The 22,198-nt window shown below is 36.1% G+C and overlaps 1 protein-coding gene across 1 annotated transcript in view; it reads left to right on the top strand.

Moving 5' to 3' along the window:
* The window catches only part of LOC136247367 (transient receptor potential cation channel subfamily A member 1-like), a 90,419-nt gene that overhangs the window by 50,192 nt on the left and 18,029 nt on the right, over window positions 1-22,198 (top strand). Inside the window, exon 2 of the mRNA XM_066039015.1 lies at window positions 19,912-20,073. Within this exon, the coding sequence (XP_065895087.1) occupies window positions 19,912-20,073 (162 nt within the window). The remainder of the gene's footprint in view (window positions 1-19,911; window positions 20,074-22,198) is intronic.

Here is a 22,198-nt window from a genome sequence, read left to right on the forward strand (position 1 = left end):
ATAGCAAAGTACAAGTTTTATCCATATAAAATTTGGCACATGTCACATACTGTAGCACTTTCAGCTGGGTGATTGACTGCCCGTCAAGAGGATTCAAATATTTTGATTTGTTCTTTATTGAGTGAACCTTTGAATTTCAGTGACTGGGTCTGGGAAAAAGCCGGTCTTATAGTCCATGACAGCAGATTTGATTTTTCACCAATAACACAAAGCTACATGAATAAACTATCAAATTTCATTATAAAAATCAGCTAGACTTGAGTGGTCTGCTTTTGCTGGTTGCTTTTCCCAAGCATAGTGGCAATCCATCTGAGTAGTCTGGGACCCTAATGGAGCTCTAGCCAGCCTGGACATGTCTGTATGTGGCTGTACAGGTCCGTGGTGTTGAATAAAGACCTGTGCTGTAAATGTCCTTTAATTTTAGCCAGTTGTGATACTTGAATGACCCATAACTCGGCCTAATTCATTCCCCTTTAAATGTTTTTAAACAGCCCCTGCCCTCCTCCAGCCCCCACCTCCCACCCCATTTGGAGCTCACTTGATACAGTCAACCCCAGTTTAAAAGCTATCTATAATGGTGGGAAACTTAGCTGCTGGCTACTTGTACAGTGGATGCTCTGAAAGGTAAGGAATTGGTGTAAAACATGTGAAAATTTGGTACATGTAGCTTCATCCATTAGCAAGCTACAACACATTGAATACTTAAAACTGGCACTTCATGATACTATTAAATAGGCAATAAGACCGGTTTTTCCAGACTGGGTCACATTTGTTTATGCACTAATCATAGAGCACAGTAGTACTGTATGTGTATTAGAGGTCATGGAGGTTAGCACATTTCCACAATAAAAATAATATTGACTACAAACCAGCCTCACAATACCTTCACAGTGCCTTGGCAGTATTAGTGAGTCATAGTCAAACCCAAAAGTTGATTCAGTTTGACCTGAAGCACTTCCAATAATATAAGTTGCTGTAAATTTGTACTTACTTACAGTACTTTACTTTCAATGCCTTCAGACAAGCATAACTCAATAACGGCCAAGGCTGTGGGCTTGATATTTTTACTGCTAGACTTCGCTTCAGCCTGAAAGGTTCCTTTTTTGTATACCTAGCTCAGTAGCACAGGGGTCATTCCATACCAAATCAGCCAAAAAAATCTGGACCCCTTTCAATTTTCGTGAAATTTGACACAAACGTGGACCCTATCAAGAAGCTTTCTCACACCAAAATTTGGCCCATTTCATTGGTCTCCTTTTTAAGTTATGACCACTCAAAGTTTCTGCTGAAAATTTTAGTTATGACCACTCAAAGTTTCTGCTGAAAATTTTATTTTGCTTACACATCTTCAATAAAATGGCCATAACTTTGCTTGTAATTGACATAGAAACTTCTGGTTTAGATTTTGAAATCTGTATTAACTTCTCTTTCAGGTATATAATGTTTTATAATTGCTCAAAGGAAAAGGTCAAACCACAAACATGTAGCTTTACCTTTGATCTTAATTTTCAAAAATATATATTCTTTAATTACATTTATTTTTGGTTTACATGTTTCTCTAATACCTATCATTCATCAATGTGAGTTTAAAGTTGGGACCAATAGTAGATCATGAGTTATAAGTGTTAATGTGTAGCCTTGTAATCACTGCTGTTTGTATGGTATTTTTACAGTATAATTTCTAATACCAATTGCAAGTAACCTTATATTGGTATGTCAAAAATAATTTTATGCATTAAAATAGTTAGGGTTTGCATCGCTACAGTGAAACCATACTAACAGAGCCACTTTTAAAGCTAAGAAAGTTGGAGCAATAATAAGGCTGCCTAATAAAGGAATCACTGATTATGTTTTTGCTGTAAGTTTAGTGTCCTATAAAATAGAGGTGGCCACTATAACAAGGTGGTCTTATTATAGAGGTAGCTATAGTTATAAGTGATTTACTGTACAACTAATGATATTTCAATCTATTCTTTCAATTTTACTTACTGTATAATAATAATATTCGGCCACAGATTATGATGATAGTTTCCAATCTTATACGTGTGTATAATGGATGCAAGCGATACAGTTATTCATACATGTGTACATGTAAAGTGGAATTGAAATGCCATGTCTTAGTGATATCTAAAGCTTCTTGGTCTTAATACCTAGATAGCTGCTTCATATAGTTGCATTAGAGTAGAAATATCCTATTTTAAATTGGCCCTTATAAAAAGGTGACCTTTAAGGTAGCCGCTAAGATATGTTACACTGTATATCACTTTTGAGTCATACTTTGAAAGGGCAAGCCTACTACTGACCACTTAAAGGCCACCTTTATATATTTGTACCTATACACAATGCCTTTGCTGGAAAACTGTACATTTCTAAAACCACTATGCATTGTCTTACTCTTCAAAAATTTGATGGAATAGAGTGGAAAGTGGCCACCTGTATAGAAATGCCACCACTCCATAAGTGCCAATTTTAAATTGTTGCTATACACTTATGCATATGTATTAAGCAGCTACCTGCACATTAAGGCCCAGAACTTTTGGCCCTTAGGTACCTGGGTTAAACTCCATACATCAACTCTATCATGATAAAAATAGCAATGTAGCTCTTCTATAATTGAGAATCATAGAATCATAGAAATGTTCCATAGAAATTACATTGTACAAAGGTTCACTACAGCAATTGTACACTGATACATAATACCTTTAAGTGAAATACATCAACAATCGATTAAAGAAAGGGTCAAGGCAATTAACTTCAAAGTTAAATCAGAGTGTTGTAGTAAAAGTTGAGACTGAAAGTGGTGCATATTGCGTGACAGTCTCCAGTGGCGGATCTAGATAGGTTTCTGGGGTTTTGACAGAAACCCCCTTTTAAATTTAGCTCAGTTGCAGTCTAAATACATAAACATTGTTGTACTGACAATTTGTCATATCAAACCAACTACGTATGTACCACTGTATTTCAGTAGCATGCATGCAGCTGCACTTAACTAACACCATTTATAGCTATTAAACCCTCAGCAACACTACTTCTCATCTCCTACTGCATTAAAAACAATCGAGATACTCTAATAGAGCAGTCAAGTAACTACTCTAATAGAGCAATCAAAGCTACAGCTTATAGTTACATCTTTGCCCTATAGTATGTTCAGTTTAAAGCATTGGATTTATTGTAATTGCTAACTAAAAGTAGCCTAAAATCCAATCTCAGAGCTTCTAAAATCTCAAAATTTTCTGGAGAAATGTCGTCAGATGCCTTATTCAGCTATACTAACTTTCAGAAACCCTCTTTTAAAAATCCTAGATCTGCCACTGGTCTCTACAATCATTCACATGTAACTTTGACATGCAATGAAATCGGAAGCATTGATATCAGTACACAATTGAATTTTTGAAGGTGTAAGTTGAAAAGACTGTTAATACTTTACTACTTGTTAGAAAAGCTCTAGTAGATTGCAATATTGAAACAGTCATGCCTGTGTTAAGAATAAAGAATGCAGCTACATAACATTATGTTTTATTTGTAAGTGTTTCAAATTACAGTGGAACTTGTCTTAGCAGCCACCTGTAACGAAAGGCCACTTTTCTATTAAGGGCTAACTTTTAATTGCTCTAGTAAGACATTTATACACATCAAACTATATAAATAGCCACCTGCATATTAAAACCAAAAAAATTGGCCCTGACTGGCTTAGACAGTTTCCACTATAGCTACATATGTGTATCAAAATACATACTTGCATATCAACAATCAGCATTAAATGCTAACAGTAGCAGTAGCCGTTACTGTAGCTAGTGAAAATGTCATCAAGCTCAGTATTTCACTACTATATAATCTAATCAAAAACAGCTAAGCTGTAAAAAAAGGTGCGGCCCCAAAAAGGCCATGGTGAAAAAAGATGTGAAATCCAAGGTGGCGGCCAAGAAATGGCTGTGATGGTAGGTTAATGGTAAAAATTTTAATAACAACAATTCAGGTGAATTTGGTCTTGGCACAAAATTCACCTGAATTGTCGTTATTAAAATTTTTACCATTAACCTACCATCACAGCCATTTCTTGGCCGCCACCTTGGATTTCACATTTTTTTCACCATGGCCTTTTTGGGGCTGCACCTTTTTTTACAGCTTAGCTGTTTTTGATTAGATTTCACTTCTTTTTGTGTTTGTATACCCCAAAGCCGGCCATAGGCCAGCTTTGGGGATTTTCTTTTCTTTACCACAGGAAGAAGAAAAGATGAAGCAGATGTTAAATACTTTAAATATTTCTGATTTTATCAGTAAATGTACAAATTATATATATATATAATACATATATTTATTACAGAACACTCTACACGGTGGTTTCTTTATAATTGAACACTCTACAAAGTGACTTATTCTAGCTGATATTTCTACAGGGTGATTTGTTTGTAGCTGAACTCTCTACATGATGGTTTCTTCGCAGCTGAACTCTCTACATCGTGGTTTCTTTGCAACTGAACTCTCTACAAGGTGGCTTCTTCTAGCTGATATTTCTACAGGATTTGTTTGTACTGTAGCTGAACTCTCTACATGATGGTTTCTTTGCAGCTGAACTCTCTACAAGGTAACTTCTTCTAGCTGATGTCTCTACAGGGTCACTTGTTTGTAGTTGAACTCTCTACATGATGGTTTCTTTGTAGCTGAACTCTCTACAAAGTAACTTTTTCTAGCTGATGTCTCTACAGGGTCACTAGTTTGTAGCTGAACTCTCTACATGGTGGTTTCTTTGTAACTGAACACTCTACAAGGTGACTTCTTCTAGATGATCTTTCTACAAGGTGATTTGTTTATAGTTGAACTCTCTACATGATGGTTTCTTTGCAGCTGAACTCTCTACAAGGTAACTTCTTTAGCTGATCTCTGTACAGGGTGAATTGTTTGTAGCTGAGCTCTCTACAAGTGACCTCTTCTAGCTGATCTCTCTACAGAGTGATTTGTTTGTAGCTGAGCTCTCTACAAGTGACCTCTTCTAGCTGATCTCTCTACAGAGTGATTTGTTTGTAGCTGAACTCTCTACAGGTGATTTGTTTGTAGCTGAACTCTCTACAGGTGATTTGTTTGTAGCTGAACTCTCTACATGGTGGTTTCTTTGTAACTTAACTCTCTACAAGGTGACTTCTTCTAGCTGATCTTTCTACAGGGTGATTTGTTTGTAGCTGAACTCTCTACAAAGAACGTCTTCAAACTGATCTCTGTACAGGATAAATTGTTTGTAGCTGAACTCTCTACAAGGTAACTTCTGTAACTTCTTCTAGCTGATCTCTATACAGAGTGACTTGTTTGTAGCTGAACTCTCTACACGATGGTTTCTTTGTAGCTGAATTCTCTAAAAGGTAACTTCTTCTAGCTGATCTTTCTACAGGGCGATTTGTTTGCAGCTGAATTCTCCACAAGGTAATTTGGTTGCAACTGAACTCTCTACATGGTGATTTCTTGTAGCTGAGCTCTCTACAAGGTGACTTCTTCTAGCTGAACTCTCTACACAGTGATCTTTTCGTAGCTGAAACTTTCTACAGGGTGATTTGTTTGCAGCTGAACTCTCTACATGATGGATTCTTTGTAGCTGAACTCACTACAAGGCGACTTCTTGCTGAACTCTCTACAGGGTGATTGTTTGTAGCTGATCTCTCTACATGATAGTTTCTTTGTAGATGAACTCTCTACAAGGTAACTTCTTCTAGCTGATCTTTCTACAGAGTAATTTGTTTGTAGCTGATTTCTCTACAGGATGATTTGTTTGAAGCTGAACTCTCTACATGGTGGTTTCTTTGTAGCTGAACTCTCTACAAGGTGACTTCTTCTAGCTGAACTCTCTACAGGGTGATCTTTTTGTGGATGATCTCTCTACAGAGTGATTTGTTTGCAGCTGACCTCTCTACATGATGGTTTCTTTGGAGCTGAACACTCTACAAGGTAACCTCTTCTAGCTGATCTCTCTACAGGGTGAACTGTTTGCAGCCGAACTCTCTGCAGGGTGATTTAAACGCTCTACAGGGTGATTTCTTTGCAGCTGAACTCTCTACATGATGGTTTATTTGTAACTGAACTCTCTACAAGGTAACTTCTTCTAGCTGATCTTTCTACAGGGCGGTTTATTTGTAGCTGAATTCTCTACAAGGTGATTTATTTGCAGCTGAACTCTCTATAGGGTGAATTCTTCTAGCTGAACTCTCTACAGGATGATCTTTTCGTAGCTGAACTCTCTCCAGGGTGATTTTTTTCAGCTGAACTCTCTACATGATGGTTTCTTTGTAGCTGAACTCTCTACAAGGTGACTTCTTCTAGCTGATCTCTCTACAGGGTGATTTGTTTGCAGCTGAACCAGGGGCGTAGCTAGCCAGACGGTGGTGGCGGAGCAGGCACCCCCCACAAAACACTCGACATTGTTCATAATTGCACAAAAAGCTAATGACCCAATGAATGGGCTAGCCAACATACGGTGTTGTATTATTACAGCTTATGTAACTAGCTACATAACTACTTCATTACTGATTGCTACCAGTTATCACTTATCAATGGAAATATTTTCGTCGAGCATCATCGCACGTACCACAACTGTACTCCAACAAATTCGTCCACAATCCAGTAGAACTATATTGTGAATATTTTAGTACAAATACAATGTGTCATAGTTACTTATGTCAGCCACAGTCTGTGCTGCAGTCCTAGCACACTGGCACAGTATGACGAACTCACTGACTTCAGCCGGCGAAATTCAAATGCCGTGTATTGGGACGAAATCCCAACTCTATACCTTTCCTGTTAGCAGAATTTGTAAGCTTGTGACGGATCATCTGACTGACTGACAAAGTGAAAAAAATTAAACTGGAATGCCACTACACTGTACAAAGATCCATTGTGATTAACTCGGCTCGGGAAAATAAAGTTGGTCCATTTAACACTTCATCACCTCGTAGGTTTGTAGCATCATTGCATATCACTTGTCACTTCTGAGTTGCAACTCTTGCGAAGTCACTTTGAGCGGGTCATCTGTCTAGATTCAAAAAATGCACTATCACGTGAGTAGTGTAGGCTAAAATTAATATAGAATTGTGTCTAATATTTTCGTTCGGTGAAGGCATAGGGTTTACACGGGGGAACCCCTGGGGATTCGAGCATACCTTATTTTTAGCGCATCGTTTTATTATTATCACCATTCACAAACGAGTTGAATGTTGTGTGCACTCGTGTAGTAGCGCACAAACAGTGCATAGTAGCACACAAACAGTAATTTGGGATGCATGTCAGTTACTGGAAAGCTTGTGACGGAAGTTTTAAAAAACATCACTTAGTGACGGGGGGGCAAATGCCTCCCCTTGCCCCCCCTTGGCTACGCCACTGAGCTGAACTCTCTACATGGTGCATAGTTTCTTTGTAATTGAACTCTCTACAAGGTGACTTCTTCTAGCTGATCTCTCTACAGGGTGATTTGTTTCTAGGTGAACTCTCTACAGGGTGACTTTCCTGTAGCTGAATTGTCTATCAGATTAACTGGTTGTAGCTGAATTCCCTACAGAATAACTTGCAATGTAATATAATTCTTTGATGGAGTAAGTTATAAACGTAGCCGAATGCTCTATTAGGGTGACTGTTCTATTAGAGTATCTCGATCTCGCATTTGCAACACGTAGTTGGCTTTCGAATCATGACTCAGTAGTTTGTAATCCGATTCTTCTGTACTACTGCAAGGACTTCCTATGATGATTATTCCAGCTACACACCGATTTTCAGCTCATTGTTCTAAGCGGTTTGCCTGGTAGGCGTGAAAACTAATAGATTTTTTATTCATAAAAATCGATTGCGTAATTTTGACACAGGTTGGGTTTGTGTCATATCTCCATGGTCTTTATCTCGATTCTCTTCAAACCACAAAAAGGCACTCCTACGATGGTTACTCCATCTACATATCAATTTTCAACTCATTCCTCCAAGTGGTTTACCCTGTAAGCGTGACAGACCTTTGACCTTATTTTACGCACATAATCGGTCATAACTCCGTGAATGTTCATCGGATTCCTACCAATGTTGGTACTGAGATCCGCCTTAATGAGCCCTTCAAGTGTGCCAAATTTCAGTCCGATTGGAGTACGCATTCGTGTTTTATGGCGGATTTTGCGAAGTGTGCGAAATGAAGAAGTAGAAAAAGAAAAAAACCAAGAAATAAAAACGAAATTTTGTTCGCTCGTATCTCGGAAATGGCTTGACCGATTTTCTTCAAATTTGGTATGTAGACTCCCATAACTGGCCAGCACGTCTGTAGCAAATTTGGTTCCAATCGGATAAGGAATCACAGAGCTACGTAGGTGTGAAAATTCCGTTTTCTTTCTTCCTGTTAATATACTCACGGTGTGGCGCGCCGGCTTCTTAATTGGGCCGCACGACACACCATCGTGTGTCTTGATAAACTTGGTATCATAATCAGGAACAACATATACAAGCTTGATAAGGGGTAAATTACATAAGTATATATATTTATGTATAAGCTTTTACTGGGTTTTCTTACAAAGCATAAACAAATTAACTTTACTTACAAACCAACAATGTATAAAATGATTGTGACATAGTATTATATAAAGTTACTTGCAATTGGTATTGCATCTTTGCATAGTTGAACTATACAAACAATGGTAATTACAACGCTACACATTAACACCTATAACTGATAATCTACTATTGGCTCCAACCTTAAACTCACAGTAATGAATGATGGGTATTAGAGCAACATGTAAACCAAAAATAAATGTAATTAAAGAATTACATATTTTTGAAAATTAAGATCAAAGGAAAAAGCTACATTTATGTGGTTTGACCTTTTCCTTTTAGCAATTATAAAATATTATACATCACCTGAAAGAGAATTTAATACGGATTTCAAACATCTAACCCAGAAGTTTCTACATGAATCACAAGCAAAGTTATGGCCATTTTATTGAAGACGTGTAAGCAAAATAAAATTTTCAGCAGAAACTTTGAGTGGTCATAACTTAAAGGGAGACCAATGAAATGCACCAAATTTTGGTGTGAGAAAGCTTCTTGATAGGGTCCATGTTTGTGCCAAATTTCACGAAAATCAAAAGGGGTCCAGATTTTTTTTGTTGATTTGGTATGGAATGACCCACAGGAGGGTTGGCACAAAGTAAGTGCTATCAATAACCATAAATATATATATATTATTATATTATTATCTATGCAAAAACAGATTTCATGTTAATTGAATAATTAGAATTTTTTGATCACTAAACAATGTCTACACCAGTATTGCTGGATTGTAAGGCTACCTGGAGACTTTAGAATCTTTTTCTGCTGTGTTTTCTTCCCTATAGATGTCTGTCCTCCATTATGTAAAGATAGCTCTTGATTATATGACTAGGTCTCCAATTGCTTGTGTATAATTATTGAAACCAAACCTCTGGGATTGACTGGGATTGATTACACCACTGGATTTAGCATAAGAAATTAAAGCTTTTGATTGACATGTATTTGTTAGCAATACCTTCCTGAAATAGGTTCTTGGTACAAACCTTATGGCTCATATGGTCCTCTTCTACCTAAGTAGATACAATGGACTTACCTTATACAGTGTATATGTGGACATAATATATAGAGCCTATGGAGCACCTGAACAGATTTGGAGTTTATAACCAAAACTTATGGAGCTGATCTACCTTATGAATAAACCACCGTTGGCAGTGTTATTAAATGAAGTGTCCACTATCCAAATGATGACATCTCCTGTCAGTACATGAAGTAGTGTCATTAAGTGGCCATTACAATTGGTAATTATGTTTCTGGTCCCATGAATTTTAGGTGCAGGTAGAAAGACTTCAGCAAAGATGGAATTACTGCTCAATTAGAGTATTTCTATTATCGTTTACTGTTTTAATTGAGTTTAACTTGTTAAAAATTTAATGGTGTGAGATAATTTGTGTATGCTTGTGTAGTAACATCGCAGCTAGGTAGCATGAGAATGTATTAAAGACTGTATATACATACCTTGCATGGAGAACACCAGTATCACAGTGCTATAGGTAGTAAAGAACAGTTGGTATTAATTGGAAAGCATAATGAATGCATGCTCAGAAAAACACCGCATGAATGGGTTGCATCAACCATGTGACCAGTATCAAAGTCAGTCCCCTCCCTAGGACAAGAAGACTAAAATGAGTACATGTACACAAACCAATTACATTGTTATAAGAACCATTATTAAAAATAAACAAAACAAAACTTCTAGCATGTTTCTTAAGCATAGGAACAAATTCCCAATGTTCATACAGCAAATGACCAGCTGAATAAATATTTACTCGGTGACCAGCTGACCGGCTAAATATCCACTTCATTTTTTTACTAACATCTTGATCGCAATTGTTACACACTGTTAGTTTTTGTGCTGTATCTTCATGGTCTTTAGCTCGATTTCTTTTAAACCACAAAAGGTTTGAGGTTCAATAATTATGCCAGCATAATTTTGAGTGTAATAGGCTTGGAAAAGCATTAAGCATTATGCCAGCATAATAGGATGATTTTCAAGATTTTTAATTAAAATACACAATGTGTGTGCCAAAATATAGCAAAACATGAATACACCACACCTTAATACTGCATTTCATATCAAAAAATGTGTAGTGTTATTATTTTTATTGTTTCTTGGCTGATTATTCACATGGAAATAAGATTGGAATACGCTAATAAAGCAGTCACTTACTCTAATACAACAGTCAGGAAAGCCTGATATACTCTAACAAAATGGCCAACTCTAGAGCATAATCTCAATTTTGAAAGCATAATATTGAGCATGTTAGGCTGCTCAAAAGCACAATAGGCTATTTTCAATGCATAGTTGGCTCAAGCCTAGTGAAAATACCTGTCAATATACACTCTACACATGATGTGGCATGCTGGCTTTGTTGACCACATGACACGCTACCATGTGTCTTGATACATACGCATATATTCTGCATTTGAATTTATTAACTACACATATTTCTTGTTTCATTTCATAGCATTTGATATGGACAATTGTAAAGGTACAATATTTGTTGTATGTTTATAATTACATGTATGGTATGATGTATGAAGAGCTCATATTTTATAATTATTTTTTACTGTACAGAAACCTCCAAAGAGAGTATAGTACAACAATTGCATTATAATTACATTGTAATTACTTAGGCATAAATTTATTGTTACTTAAATTAGGTAACGGTGAGTGATTTGACAGTACTGCAGGATAAACCATTCCATAATTTAATTGTGGAAGGATGAGATATGCTGGAGCGTGGCTGTAGAAATTCTAGTTGATTATCATCCCTTGTATGACTTGCTAAGTAGTTTCCACTTTCAACTTGGACTTGGCTGTGCATATGGACAATTTTGTATATCATAGCTAGTTTCAGCTTATTGCATCGCTGTTCAAGAGTTGGTATAGTGTAGTATCTCAGTTACACTGGCCCAGGGTGATCGAATATTGTTTGTAATAAACCTTGCAGCTCTACACTGGACCATTTTTAACTTATGTAAGTTACTGTTAGAGATGATGGAAGAATAGATAATGTACTCTAAGGACTTTACAACAAATATAGGTTGAGGATATTGGGCGGTAGTTAGATGGCAATTTTCAGATCTCCCTTTTATTTGATAAATAATAATATTATATAATTATCCCTTTCACCACAAATTTTTTTTCAGGAACCAAGTCACTCTATATAAATAATCATATATCACAAGCTATACAATGAATTACCCTAAGCCTATACTGTATACTATAATATTGTTTGCTATTGTCTAAGGAATTCGATTATACATCTATGTTTACATAATGGTAACTACAAGAATGTTATAAAGCCATAGATCATAAAAATCAGGCTGTTAGCTTTGAGAGCAAGTTTACACACAAACAAACAGTGTCCTAATGTTTATTACAACATAATAAACACTGTTTGTTTAAGTGACACACACAGTAAAAACAAACTAGTGAAGGTCACTACTAATTTCTGCCACAATACTCACTATTTTTGTGTAGTGACATGCACTACTTTTGTAGTGACCTTCACTACTCTTTTGTAGTGACCCTCACTACATAGTAGTGAACATCACTACACAAAAATAGTGAGTATTACGGCAGACATTAGTAGTGACGTTCACTACATTTAGTAGTGACCTTCACTACTTTGTATTTACTGTGCACATTTAAGCTGGTTTTTGGATGCTTTTATAACTACACATGCACAAGCACACACATGACCTAAAATCCATCTGACAGAAAAGTTGCACTACAATCTCGTAACTTATCTCTTGCCTTTCATTACCCTTCCCTTACGTAGACTATCGTTTTGAAAATATCTTTACCATGCTGGAAACACGCCATGGATGAGCAGGTGATTATGTAATGTTACGTGGAATAGTGCTCATTTACATGTTTGTGGGGACGTGGCCTTTTAGGATAGGCGCATTGGCTGGTTTAATGCATGAGGAATGTTATAGAATGTCTAAATCTCTATCGATGTGGGGTTTATAGCATAAGGATGCCATATGGCATCCTTGACAGTTAAAGGGAGATGGACACAATGATAGCATGCTTCTATTCAGACAGAAGGTAACCTTGATGTAATGAGGCTTTGAAGATAAGCACAAGGGATGGTGTAATATGACTTGCAAATGTTTTAAAAGTCAAGATGGAATCTGATCTGCATCTGATGCTTTGTTTACTTCCAAGTGTTCTAATAAATATTAACACGTTATAAGTTAATACTATTACTGGAATTGAATGTGTGACACAGAGCTTAATTCTTCTCTAACAAAAGCAGAGGAAATCTAGTCATTTAACAACCTCAACCTGGTCATCGGAGATCTGAGTTTCCCCTTGTAATAGAGGTGGTATATCCAGCACTTGTGTAATAATGTCAGCTATATAATCATTCTTAGTAGCTTAACTCTTTCTTTTAGCTAATGAAGAAGAGACACGCCCCTTAATCCCACTGATTACTCCTGTGGACATCTGATAATTTTAAAATTATGCCTGTAACCATCCTATAATTCAGGAACTATTCTCACAAAATTGGTGACTTATTATTCTCATAATTATGCCAGCGTATTAGGCACAGGCCTAATAGTCATCATTGTCTGCCTTGTTCCAGAGTTTATAACATTGGTCTGAGAATTGCTTGGTTTTTTTACTTCTACAGTGGACTCTATAATACACAACATCATCATCACTTATCTCTGATAGTGCTTTACAACAATTACTAATTAAATAACAGTCAATTAGTTAGGAAAATGACAAGAGTATTTGCAAATCTGGTTAGAAAGTTAACAGTTTGAGTTAGCCATAATCCTGAATAAAATTAATGGACTGGGTAATTGTATAACTGCTGATTGAATAGGAATTCAATCTATATTATTTTGGGAAATTAGCATCACCTGCAATCCACACAACAGGGTCAGGATTGTAATCTATTATACCCCATAAGACAGCACAAAGGCTTTCCAAATAATTATGTTATGTCAACATTAGGTGAACGATACAAAGAACAAGCAATAAGAGGAAAGGACCCATAGCTAACTGAATTTTACAAACTACGTACTATCTCACAAAGAGATGTTCTATGGTATTCAGACAATAATGAATTGTGACAAGTGATGAATACACCTCCATAACCATCAAATCTGTCTTATGGAAGATATAGCCATGATTCACAACCAGATGAATAATGATTTTTTGTGAGTGACTATTTACAAAATTCTGAAAATCAAGCCACTTTGCAAAGATTCATAACAGCTACATCTAATATGTACATCATGATGGTTTGTAATTTTAAGGGTAAGGGTAGAAGTATTGGTGCAGAGGAGGCCAGTTAGGGGTTCCTCTGCACTATTTTCCAGTTTTTTTATTCTAAATTGCTTCCAATCTTTAATTCAGCTCTTTCAATTCAGCATGTAGCTTCTTGTAAAGTACTTGTTCTTTGGGTGTAAGATCTGGAGTGATAAATACCTTTTGAATTGTGCCGGTAAGGTTAGTATTATGAAGCTTGGCACAATTTCACATAGTTGATACCTTATCTGATCATGATCCAGAAGCAACAGAAATTGTCAGGAGTCTTGGTTTGTTACCTTTCATACCTACTTGAATGGCTTTAGTTATTGTAGCAGGGACAGCTAGATGTTTATCAAATATACATGAAACAGAATCTATGTCATGTTTACATCTGGTTTCAGGACCCTCAGATGTTGACTCTACAATATTATGCATAATAACATTCAGGCATATCCTAGATTTTTCTTATTCTTAGGAATTCACCATTTCAGGTATTTGTTCTTTAGGCTGAGGAACATACTGTGTAGAGTTTTCTTCTGATAGTTGCATTGGACTTGTGATTCAGCTGGTTGTAATCTCTTCAGACTGGTTTCTATTTCAGTCTTTTGCCCATAGCATCTTGTTTGTTATGTATGTCTGTATAGAACTTCAAGGCTAGTGTGACCTTGTTTACACACAGAACAAAAGAACGTGGCATTTGATTCATTAGATTGGTGATCCCATATGTATAACTGCTAGTGCTGCTAGTTCTACTGAGAGAGCCTTGTGCACTCTCTGCATAGCCATTTCCCACGCCAATCACAATCAACACCAACTCCTTCCCAAGTGACACATAATTATTAAATTACATGACTTAATTCTTTCATTCCTTTGCTGGTGGAGTCCCGCCTGGCACTCTATCATGCTTGGGCATGTTCAATGTTATTGACAAATACTAAAGGGGACAGCACAACAAAACAGAACAAGTAATAAACTGTGTTCTTGCTTTTGCTGATACCATTTCACCAAACGTAGTAGTGTTGGACACCACAGTACGAGGTGGAGCATATAGTGCCAGTGGCAAACAATACTTGGAGTTGGTATAAATACATCCACACCAGCAACCATACCGGATTAGAGTTTTGTAGGAAGAGGCACCATTTAACATCACATGATTTTTTCAGTTGTATCTATGGACTCCTAAAAGTGTGTCACTCAGAGCAAAATACATGTGATATGAATTTGGGAAACAGTCCCTTTTGCAAAAAGACAATAACTACAATTATAGAACCACTATATTTCTTGTCAGGTCTGCTCTGAACCCTGAGAAGCCTGACTTGTTAAAGTGTATATTAGCATCCACTGCATCTGTGTTGTTTACAAATATAATATTAACAATGTACAGTCTAGATAACCTTATACCCATTACGAATATTTTATGGATGCAGCATTATTGCCTACAGTACAAATATAGAGAAGCGTGCTATGAACAGTATATTAATAGTAGAATGGCAACTTTGTGTGTACAGGCGCTGTACCTGTACAACTGATATTTATTCAGGTAGCTAGCAGATCATACATGTTTATTATAATTATATATCTTATGCTATAGGCGGGTTTAGCGGGAAGGCATGGTCACCATACCTAACCTAACGTAACCTAAAAAAATCATGCATCCACCATTTTGTAGGGCAAAACATTAAATTTGACTGCATGAGTGGAAGAGTGTTGGATACACGCAATGAGGAAGTAAGACATAGAATTAGGCTTACATCGATTATGCTAGCATAATTTATGGCATAACAGGAGAACAAAAGCATAAAGCATAATGCTAGCATAATGGAGCATAATTAGCAGCATAACATGGAAATTTCCGCCATCATAAGTATACCTTCTGCTATAACAGTCACAACATCAAGGGCTAACCTGTTTAGAATGGTGAAATGATTCCTGACAACGAATAGAAACAATGCACTACAACCTTACTACAAGATTACACTCAATGGAATGAATGCTTTTCATTGTAGGTTTAAGTTCTATAAGGCTAGTGCAGTCATGTGAAACTAGTACAAGGCATGGCAAAGAAGTTGGATTTTGTACTATCTATCTAATGCATCTACCCGTGATTCTGCATAAAACGTGATATGATGATTATGATTGTTGGAAGACAGTACAGTGCTAAGCTCTCAGTCTGATGATAAAGTTAGTGCTTGGTCAGATAGCTATTCAATGTCTGGACAATGTAATAGCCAAGTTTGCAGTGAGACTGAGCAGAGGTTAATATCAAACCAGGGAAATATTTTTAAAAATATAGATTCTCTAATAGAACAGTCAATCACTCTAATAGAACAGTCATCGCATGTAACAGAGAGGATGGGAAACATTCCCAGGAGGCTGTGCTGTAAATGCAAGTTACTTATTATACTGAGCAGTTGCTGCCCTTTGAATACCAAACGTTTCAACACTTAAGAGACCGTGCATAAATGTTTTACATATACTTGTATACAAGATATTGAGTATTATTGGACAATGAAACACCTATGTAGCTTCTGAAGGACTAGATATTCTCGAGACCTCCTGCTCTAATATGCCTACTAACTCTGGAGCACATCCCTTTTCAAGCCATTGCTATTATTTGTATATTGCAGTTGAAGTAACACTTCTTCATTCACATTGATTTATCATAGGAATAACTTATCTGTACAAACAACAAAACACACAAAATAAAAGTAGAATGCATTTCTGAAAAGCATAAGAACAAGCATAATAGGCAAAAATTCCAAAAAGCATAATAGGCAAATTTTGGAGCATAATAGACTCAAGCCTACATGGAATTAATCTCTGGATATTCCAAATACCCCAAGAGAAGACATTTGTAGATTTGAATGCTGGCTGTGAGATAGTTTTAGGACTTGAGATTCAAATGAACAATCAGGAGTCATTTCAATGCTAGACAGATACTTCACACACAGTTATTTCAAAGATAGCTAACACTGGCATATCTGTTTGCCTACCAGACACTGGCAGAAATCCCAGATTATGTCCTAGCTATCAGGCTATTTTGTTTATTCTAATCACAAGAGAAGAATAATCATTTAACATAGCTGCTTATGCATCCAGCATCATGTAAAGTGCTGGGAAGATGGTGCTGCTAAGCAAAAGACTTCTATGTAGTTCAACGTGATTAAGAGAGGACATGAACCCTGAGCCAGAAGAGCTGAGTTACAAAATATCAAAAGATATTCTTAAAAGGGCTATAAACAATTGCACAATATATTTGTGAATTTCCAGTTTTATGCAATACATAAAATTAACCAAACAGATATATCAGTCAGAGGAAAACAATTATTCCTTTAGATGGATGTACACTTGATCCCAATGCAGTTAAAGGTAAACCATTATACTATACAAGGGTATTTTTCCATACTCCTTCTGTCCATTTTACAAAGTTAAATGTTGGTGATTCAGTACTGGGTGCTTCTACTGTGATAGCGTTCTCTGACGTGCAATGGGTGCTCAGATACATAGCTATATAATTCCTGCAAATATTAAGTACAAAATTTGCTAGCTTTTAATTGACATGATCAACTCTCCAATGTACATGACAGTAGATTATCCAAATTGCTTTCTCTACAGTATGTACTTGATGCTGAGCCATAATAAACAAACTAGTTAACACATAATCTGGGTTATTGTTTAGCTTCACTGGCATGATCCTGGGATGGAATTAACTAATATTTATAAATTTCCCACATACAATTGAACAGATAATCTGGAACTAACTGCTGCATGCCAAGAATTTAGCATTTACTGGATGTTCTACAGCTCAAGTTGGTTCCCAAAATCGCTCTATCCAGCGCTTCCAGGATCCTCTCAAGGGAAATGTCCAGAGTCTTTAGAAAACAATTCTGTGTTTTTACTTCCTCTTTTTGCATATATTCTGAATAGCACAACAACTGGTAATTAAGTTTCAGATTTTTCCCTACAATAAATCAGTGCAAATGCATATTTCACATGATTTTTGGATTATGTAAGGTGCATGACCACACCTTCCCACTAAACCCATCTATACTAGTATGTATATTAATCCTGTCTTTATACAAAAAGCTATATTGACATCTGCATTACACCTAACCCCTAAGCCAAATTGATCATTCATTTATTCAATGTATGTATAATATTTTCACAGCTAACTATGCCCTGTTTGTCATGGCCATCATCATTATTATGTTTTCTCTCATCCGGATTGTCATTGAGGTAGTTCAAGTTTATTACCTTCATCTACTGCATTTTTTTGAATTGGAGAATTGGTTGGAAGGATTTTTGTTTGTGTCCTCCATAATCTTTGTGTCATATGGGCTGCAATCTGGATGTCAATGTCCAGGGTCTTGGCAGTGGCAGTTTGGTGCGATTATATTACTTGCTGCATGGTTAAATTTAGTGCTATTTTTGAAGAAGTTTCCTTTAACTGGAGTTTATGTTCTGATGTTTGTGGATATTCTCTATACTTTCATGAAAATGGCTGTACTTACTGCTTTATTTGTGGTTTCATTTGGTCTAACATTTTATATGATATTTTATCGACCAGTAAGTTCACATATAGTATTTGTTGTTTTAGTTTTAAACATTATTAAATCTTGTTGGAATGGCGGCATCAGCTCGACCTTGTTTCCGGCCAGACATCTTGGAAAAATGTCCGTGGAGATGCTGGTGTTTGGTTTTTCTTAGGAGTCTCTGTGATGATCAAATCAGTGGATACATCTAGGTGGCTAGAAGTATTCATGTCCTCTACATTGCTCTATAATTATACTTGTAGGATAAGAGGAGATAATATTTGGTTGCTAATAAAGGTCTTACGTAGTTACTATTATTTATTGTAATTGCTCCGTAGTTACCGACCATTGACAATACCATTGTCAGAGTCTCCTGGAATTAGGAGTTTCAGAGTTCCCTCTTTCTCCATTCTTTCTTTACTCTCTCTAACAACATAAACATTATGATAAAAATTAATATTTTAAGCTGATATACAAACTAACGTTAATTTTTTATTTATTCTCTCCTTTTATCCTACAAGTAGCAATATAGAGAACATGGATGCTTCTAGCCTCCTAGATGTATCTACCGATTTGATCATCACAGAGACTCCAAGAAAAACAAACAGCAACATCTCCATAGTCATTCTCCCAAGATGTCATTAGACATCTGGGAATAGTAACCAGAAAACCATCATGCCACCATTCTAACAAGTTTTAACAATGCTGAGTATTAAAGGCATTGAATTCTTGTCTTTCTATATACATATGTATATACTATAGGTATAAAGAATTTAGAATACTAATATCTAATCTTTTTGCAGTACCATATTTACTCGATTTGTGCCACACCCTCGAATAGTTCCGCAGTGCGGTACTATTCAGATGCTTTTATCCTTGTTTTTTATTTTTATTTTACTTCCTCCTCAAATAGTACGGTATTATATGTTTGTGAATACTCACTACTGGTTTTCTCATACCTGTAGTATTCATCTCCATGTCAATTTAGGTAAGGAGAATTGTCCTGGTAAACTTTAACAGCTATCACATAATCAAAATTCTGACATTAGTTAGTAAACTAATAGTGTAACATGAGGCTTGACATGGTTGTGCTACAATGGCCTAGTAAAAGAAAGGTCTTGCATGGAAATAGAATAAGCAAGCAAGCAAGCAAGTTGTGATTGTTTATGAACTATAATTGTAAAGAATAGCTTGTAGTGGCAGGTTTTAAATAGTATAGTAGTACACCCTCGAATAATACCACAGTGCAGCACTTTTCGAAGGGTATTTTTGGACAAAAAAATAGTAGTAACCCTGGGGCACAAATCAAGTAAATACAGTATTTGTCTCAAGGCAATACTGAAATATACATGTACTCTTTATTGCTTTATAGGTGTGTATGAGGTGTACCTGTAATTTTAATGATTGCCAAATTATACAGGTTGTTGTATTCATTACGACTATTAGTATAAAGCTAGAACCTTTTGTATAATAAGTTACTTTTATTAAAGTACAATATTCCTCACACATTATGTATGGTAGTGCAGTATACATTTATCATAACAGGGTACACGTTCATCCTTTTCATCTCCTGCTCGCTCCTTGATTAAGACATTTGTGATGACTACTGGAGAGCTTGAGTTTGATGAAATATTCTTTAATAGTCAAGAAGACGCTGAAGAAGGCAATAATCTGTTTTATCCCCATGTGGCATATGCTTTGTGGATTGTATTTATTATGCTGATGCCCATCCTTTTGTCAAATCTACTGGTAAGGCTTAGTGCATTATAGTCACTTTGTGGATGTTTAGCTCTCTTTCTAAGTTTCACATAGGGCTTGTACAGTAAGTAACATTATTTTGTGAAATATCGATTCATATAAAATATACGTAAATCTGTTATGATTTTAAAATCATCATGATGATAATATCATTCTCTACTAGAATGCTAGAGGAGTCATATAACTATTCAATAGAACTGTTTTAGTACAGCATACAGTATCGATGATTAATTAAATGGATAGATTTGGATGGGGCTTTCAGTATTAGAACATTATTAAACTAGGCACACACTAGTGCCACACTATTGCATTTTCAAAGCCCCTAAACAATCAATGAACAATCAATGATTTACAAATTAATTTTAATGATACCTGTCTTGTCCAGCAAATACTGTAAGCTAGATATTTTTTGCTTTGCTGATTTAAATTTGATGAATATAGTAAACAACCACAAGCTAGACTACTGATTACTAACTAGCTAGTGCCTTGCCACAGGTTTTTCTAGATAGTAACCCCTTAAGCCTCCAGACATCAGATAATAAATTTTCTAAATGCCAGTTACAAATGCAAGACAGCAGGGCCGCCCAGAGAAATTAGGGGGCCCAGGGCAAAGAGTTAAAAGAGGGGCCCAGGGGCAAGGAAGGGTTCCACTCTGAATCACAACTTCAGCCTAACTGCAATCAAAGACCAAAAAAAAAGGTCATTACATGCTGACAATGACAATAGCTTCCCATCACCGATCATATCTCCTTAATTATAACTTGCTACACTGCTCCTCTGAAGAATTATTAGAGTATCTAGATCCTGACTGCTCTATTAGAGTATATCAATCTTTTAAACAGGTATTCAAGGGGCCCTTGATGGGGCTTTCTGGGGCCCCTTTCAGGCTAGGGCCCGGGGAAAAATTCCCCAGTTTCCCCCCCTGTGGGCAGCCCTGCAAGTCAATACTAGTTTTCTGAAGGAATTAAGAATGCCCATATCAATAAATGCTATGGGCCTTAAACTGCAGAAATACTGCATAAAAGGCACTGTAGGTGATCAAGAATTGCAGATATCCTTGAGTTGACAAGGGGAATGTTCATTACATACAGTGTAAGAATACAAAAATGAAAAGCAGGCTAGCATAAAAGAGAATTTTAATAAGAAAACACTATAAACAAGCTATAAAACAATCAAGAGATTGCTTCTATGTGGTTTAACCTGTTCACTGGTTGGATTTCCATAAAGTTCACATAGTATCAGAGTTGAAATCTATAGCAACCATGCAGTATATTGCCCAAAGGAGTACTTTAATTAGTAATGCTGATGCATTTAGCATATCAATGCAACAGGCTGTTTTCTCTCAAAAAATTATACAGTTTGCATGATATTATATATATACCATTGAAAACATCACAGGTTCATCTTTACACCTGGGTATGATACATCACAGGAACCAAGGAACATTACATAATACTCATGGAAGTTAATCTTACAGAAGTTACAAATCTTAGTTGCAGAAACTGTAGTTGTCCCATCACTGGCTTAAACAATTGCACATATGTATAAGGCCAAATTATATTATATTATGGGAGAAGTAGTTCTCAGAATCTTCACAGAACTAAGGCCATCATTGAAGAATCATTTATACAAGAAGTCGCTGAATAATAAAAATGGTTTTGCACCCAGCCACAATGGCAGTGTTGGTCAATTATGTTCTTGGATAGGAAGTGCATAACAGTAGCCCTCTTTGCTTCCCACTCAATATTTTTATTTGTAGTTTACTGTATATACCTTGACTACATGACAAGTAGAATGAAAAAATAGAAATTTAATGTTGATTAGGGATCAAAAAAGTAGTGAAACAAGGGAGGTTGCCTATACCTGCAGACATACTAGTGGAAATTTAATCCCTCCTTCAGTATAATATTATAACCATGACTGAATTAGGGATTAAATCCCACTGGTACGTATGCAGGTATATACATAGGTAACCTCTATTTTTTCACTACATTTTATATTTCACTACTTTTTTGATCCCTAATCTAATTTAAAATTTCTAATTTTTCATTTTATTTGTTTGTTTACATAATTA

The sequence above is a fragment of the Dysidea avara genome, chromosome 1 (genome assembly GCF_963678975.1).
Source record: "Dysidea avara chromosome 1, odDysAvar1.4, whole genome shotgun sequence".
Lineage (NCBI taxonomy): Eukaryota > Metazoa > Porifera > Demospongiae > Dictyoceratida > Dysideidae > Dysidea > Dysidea avara.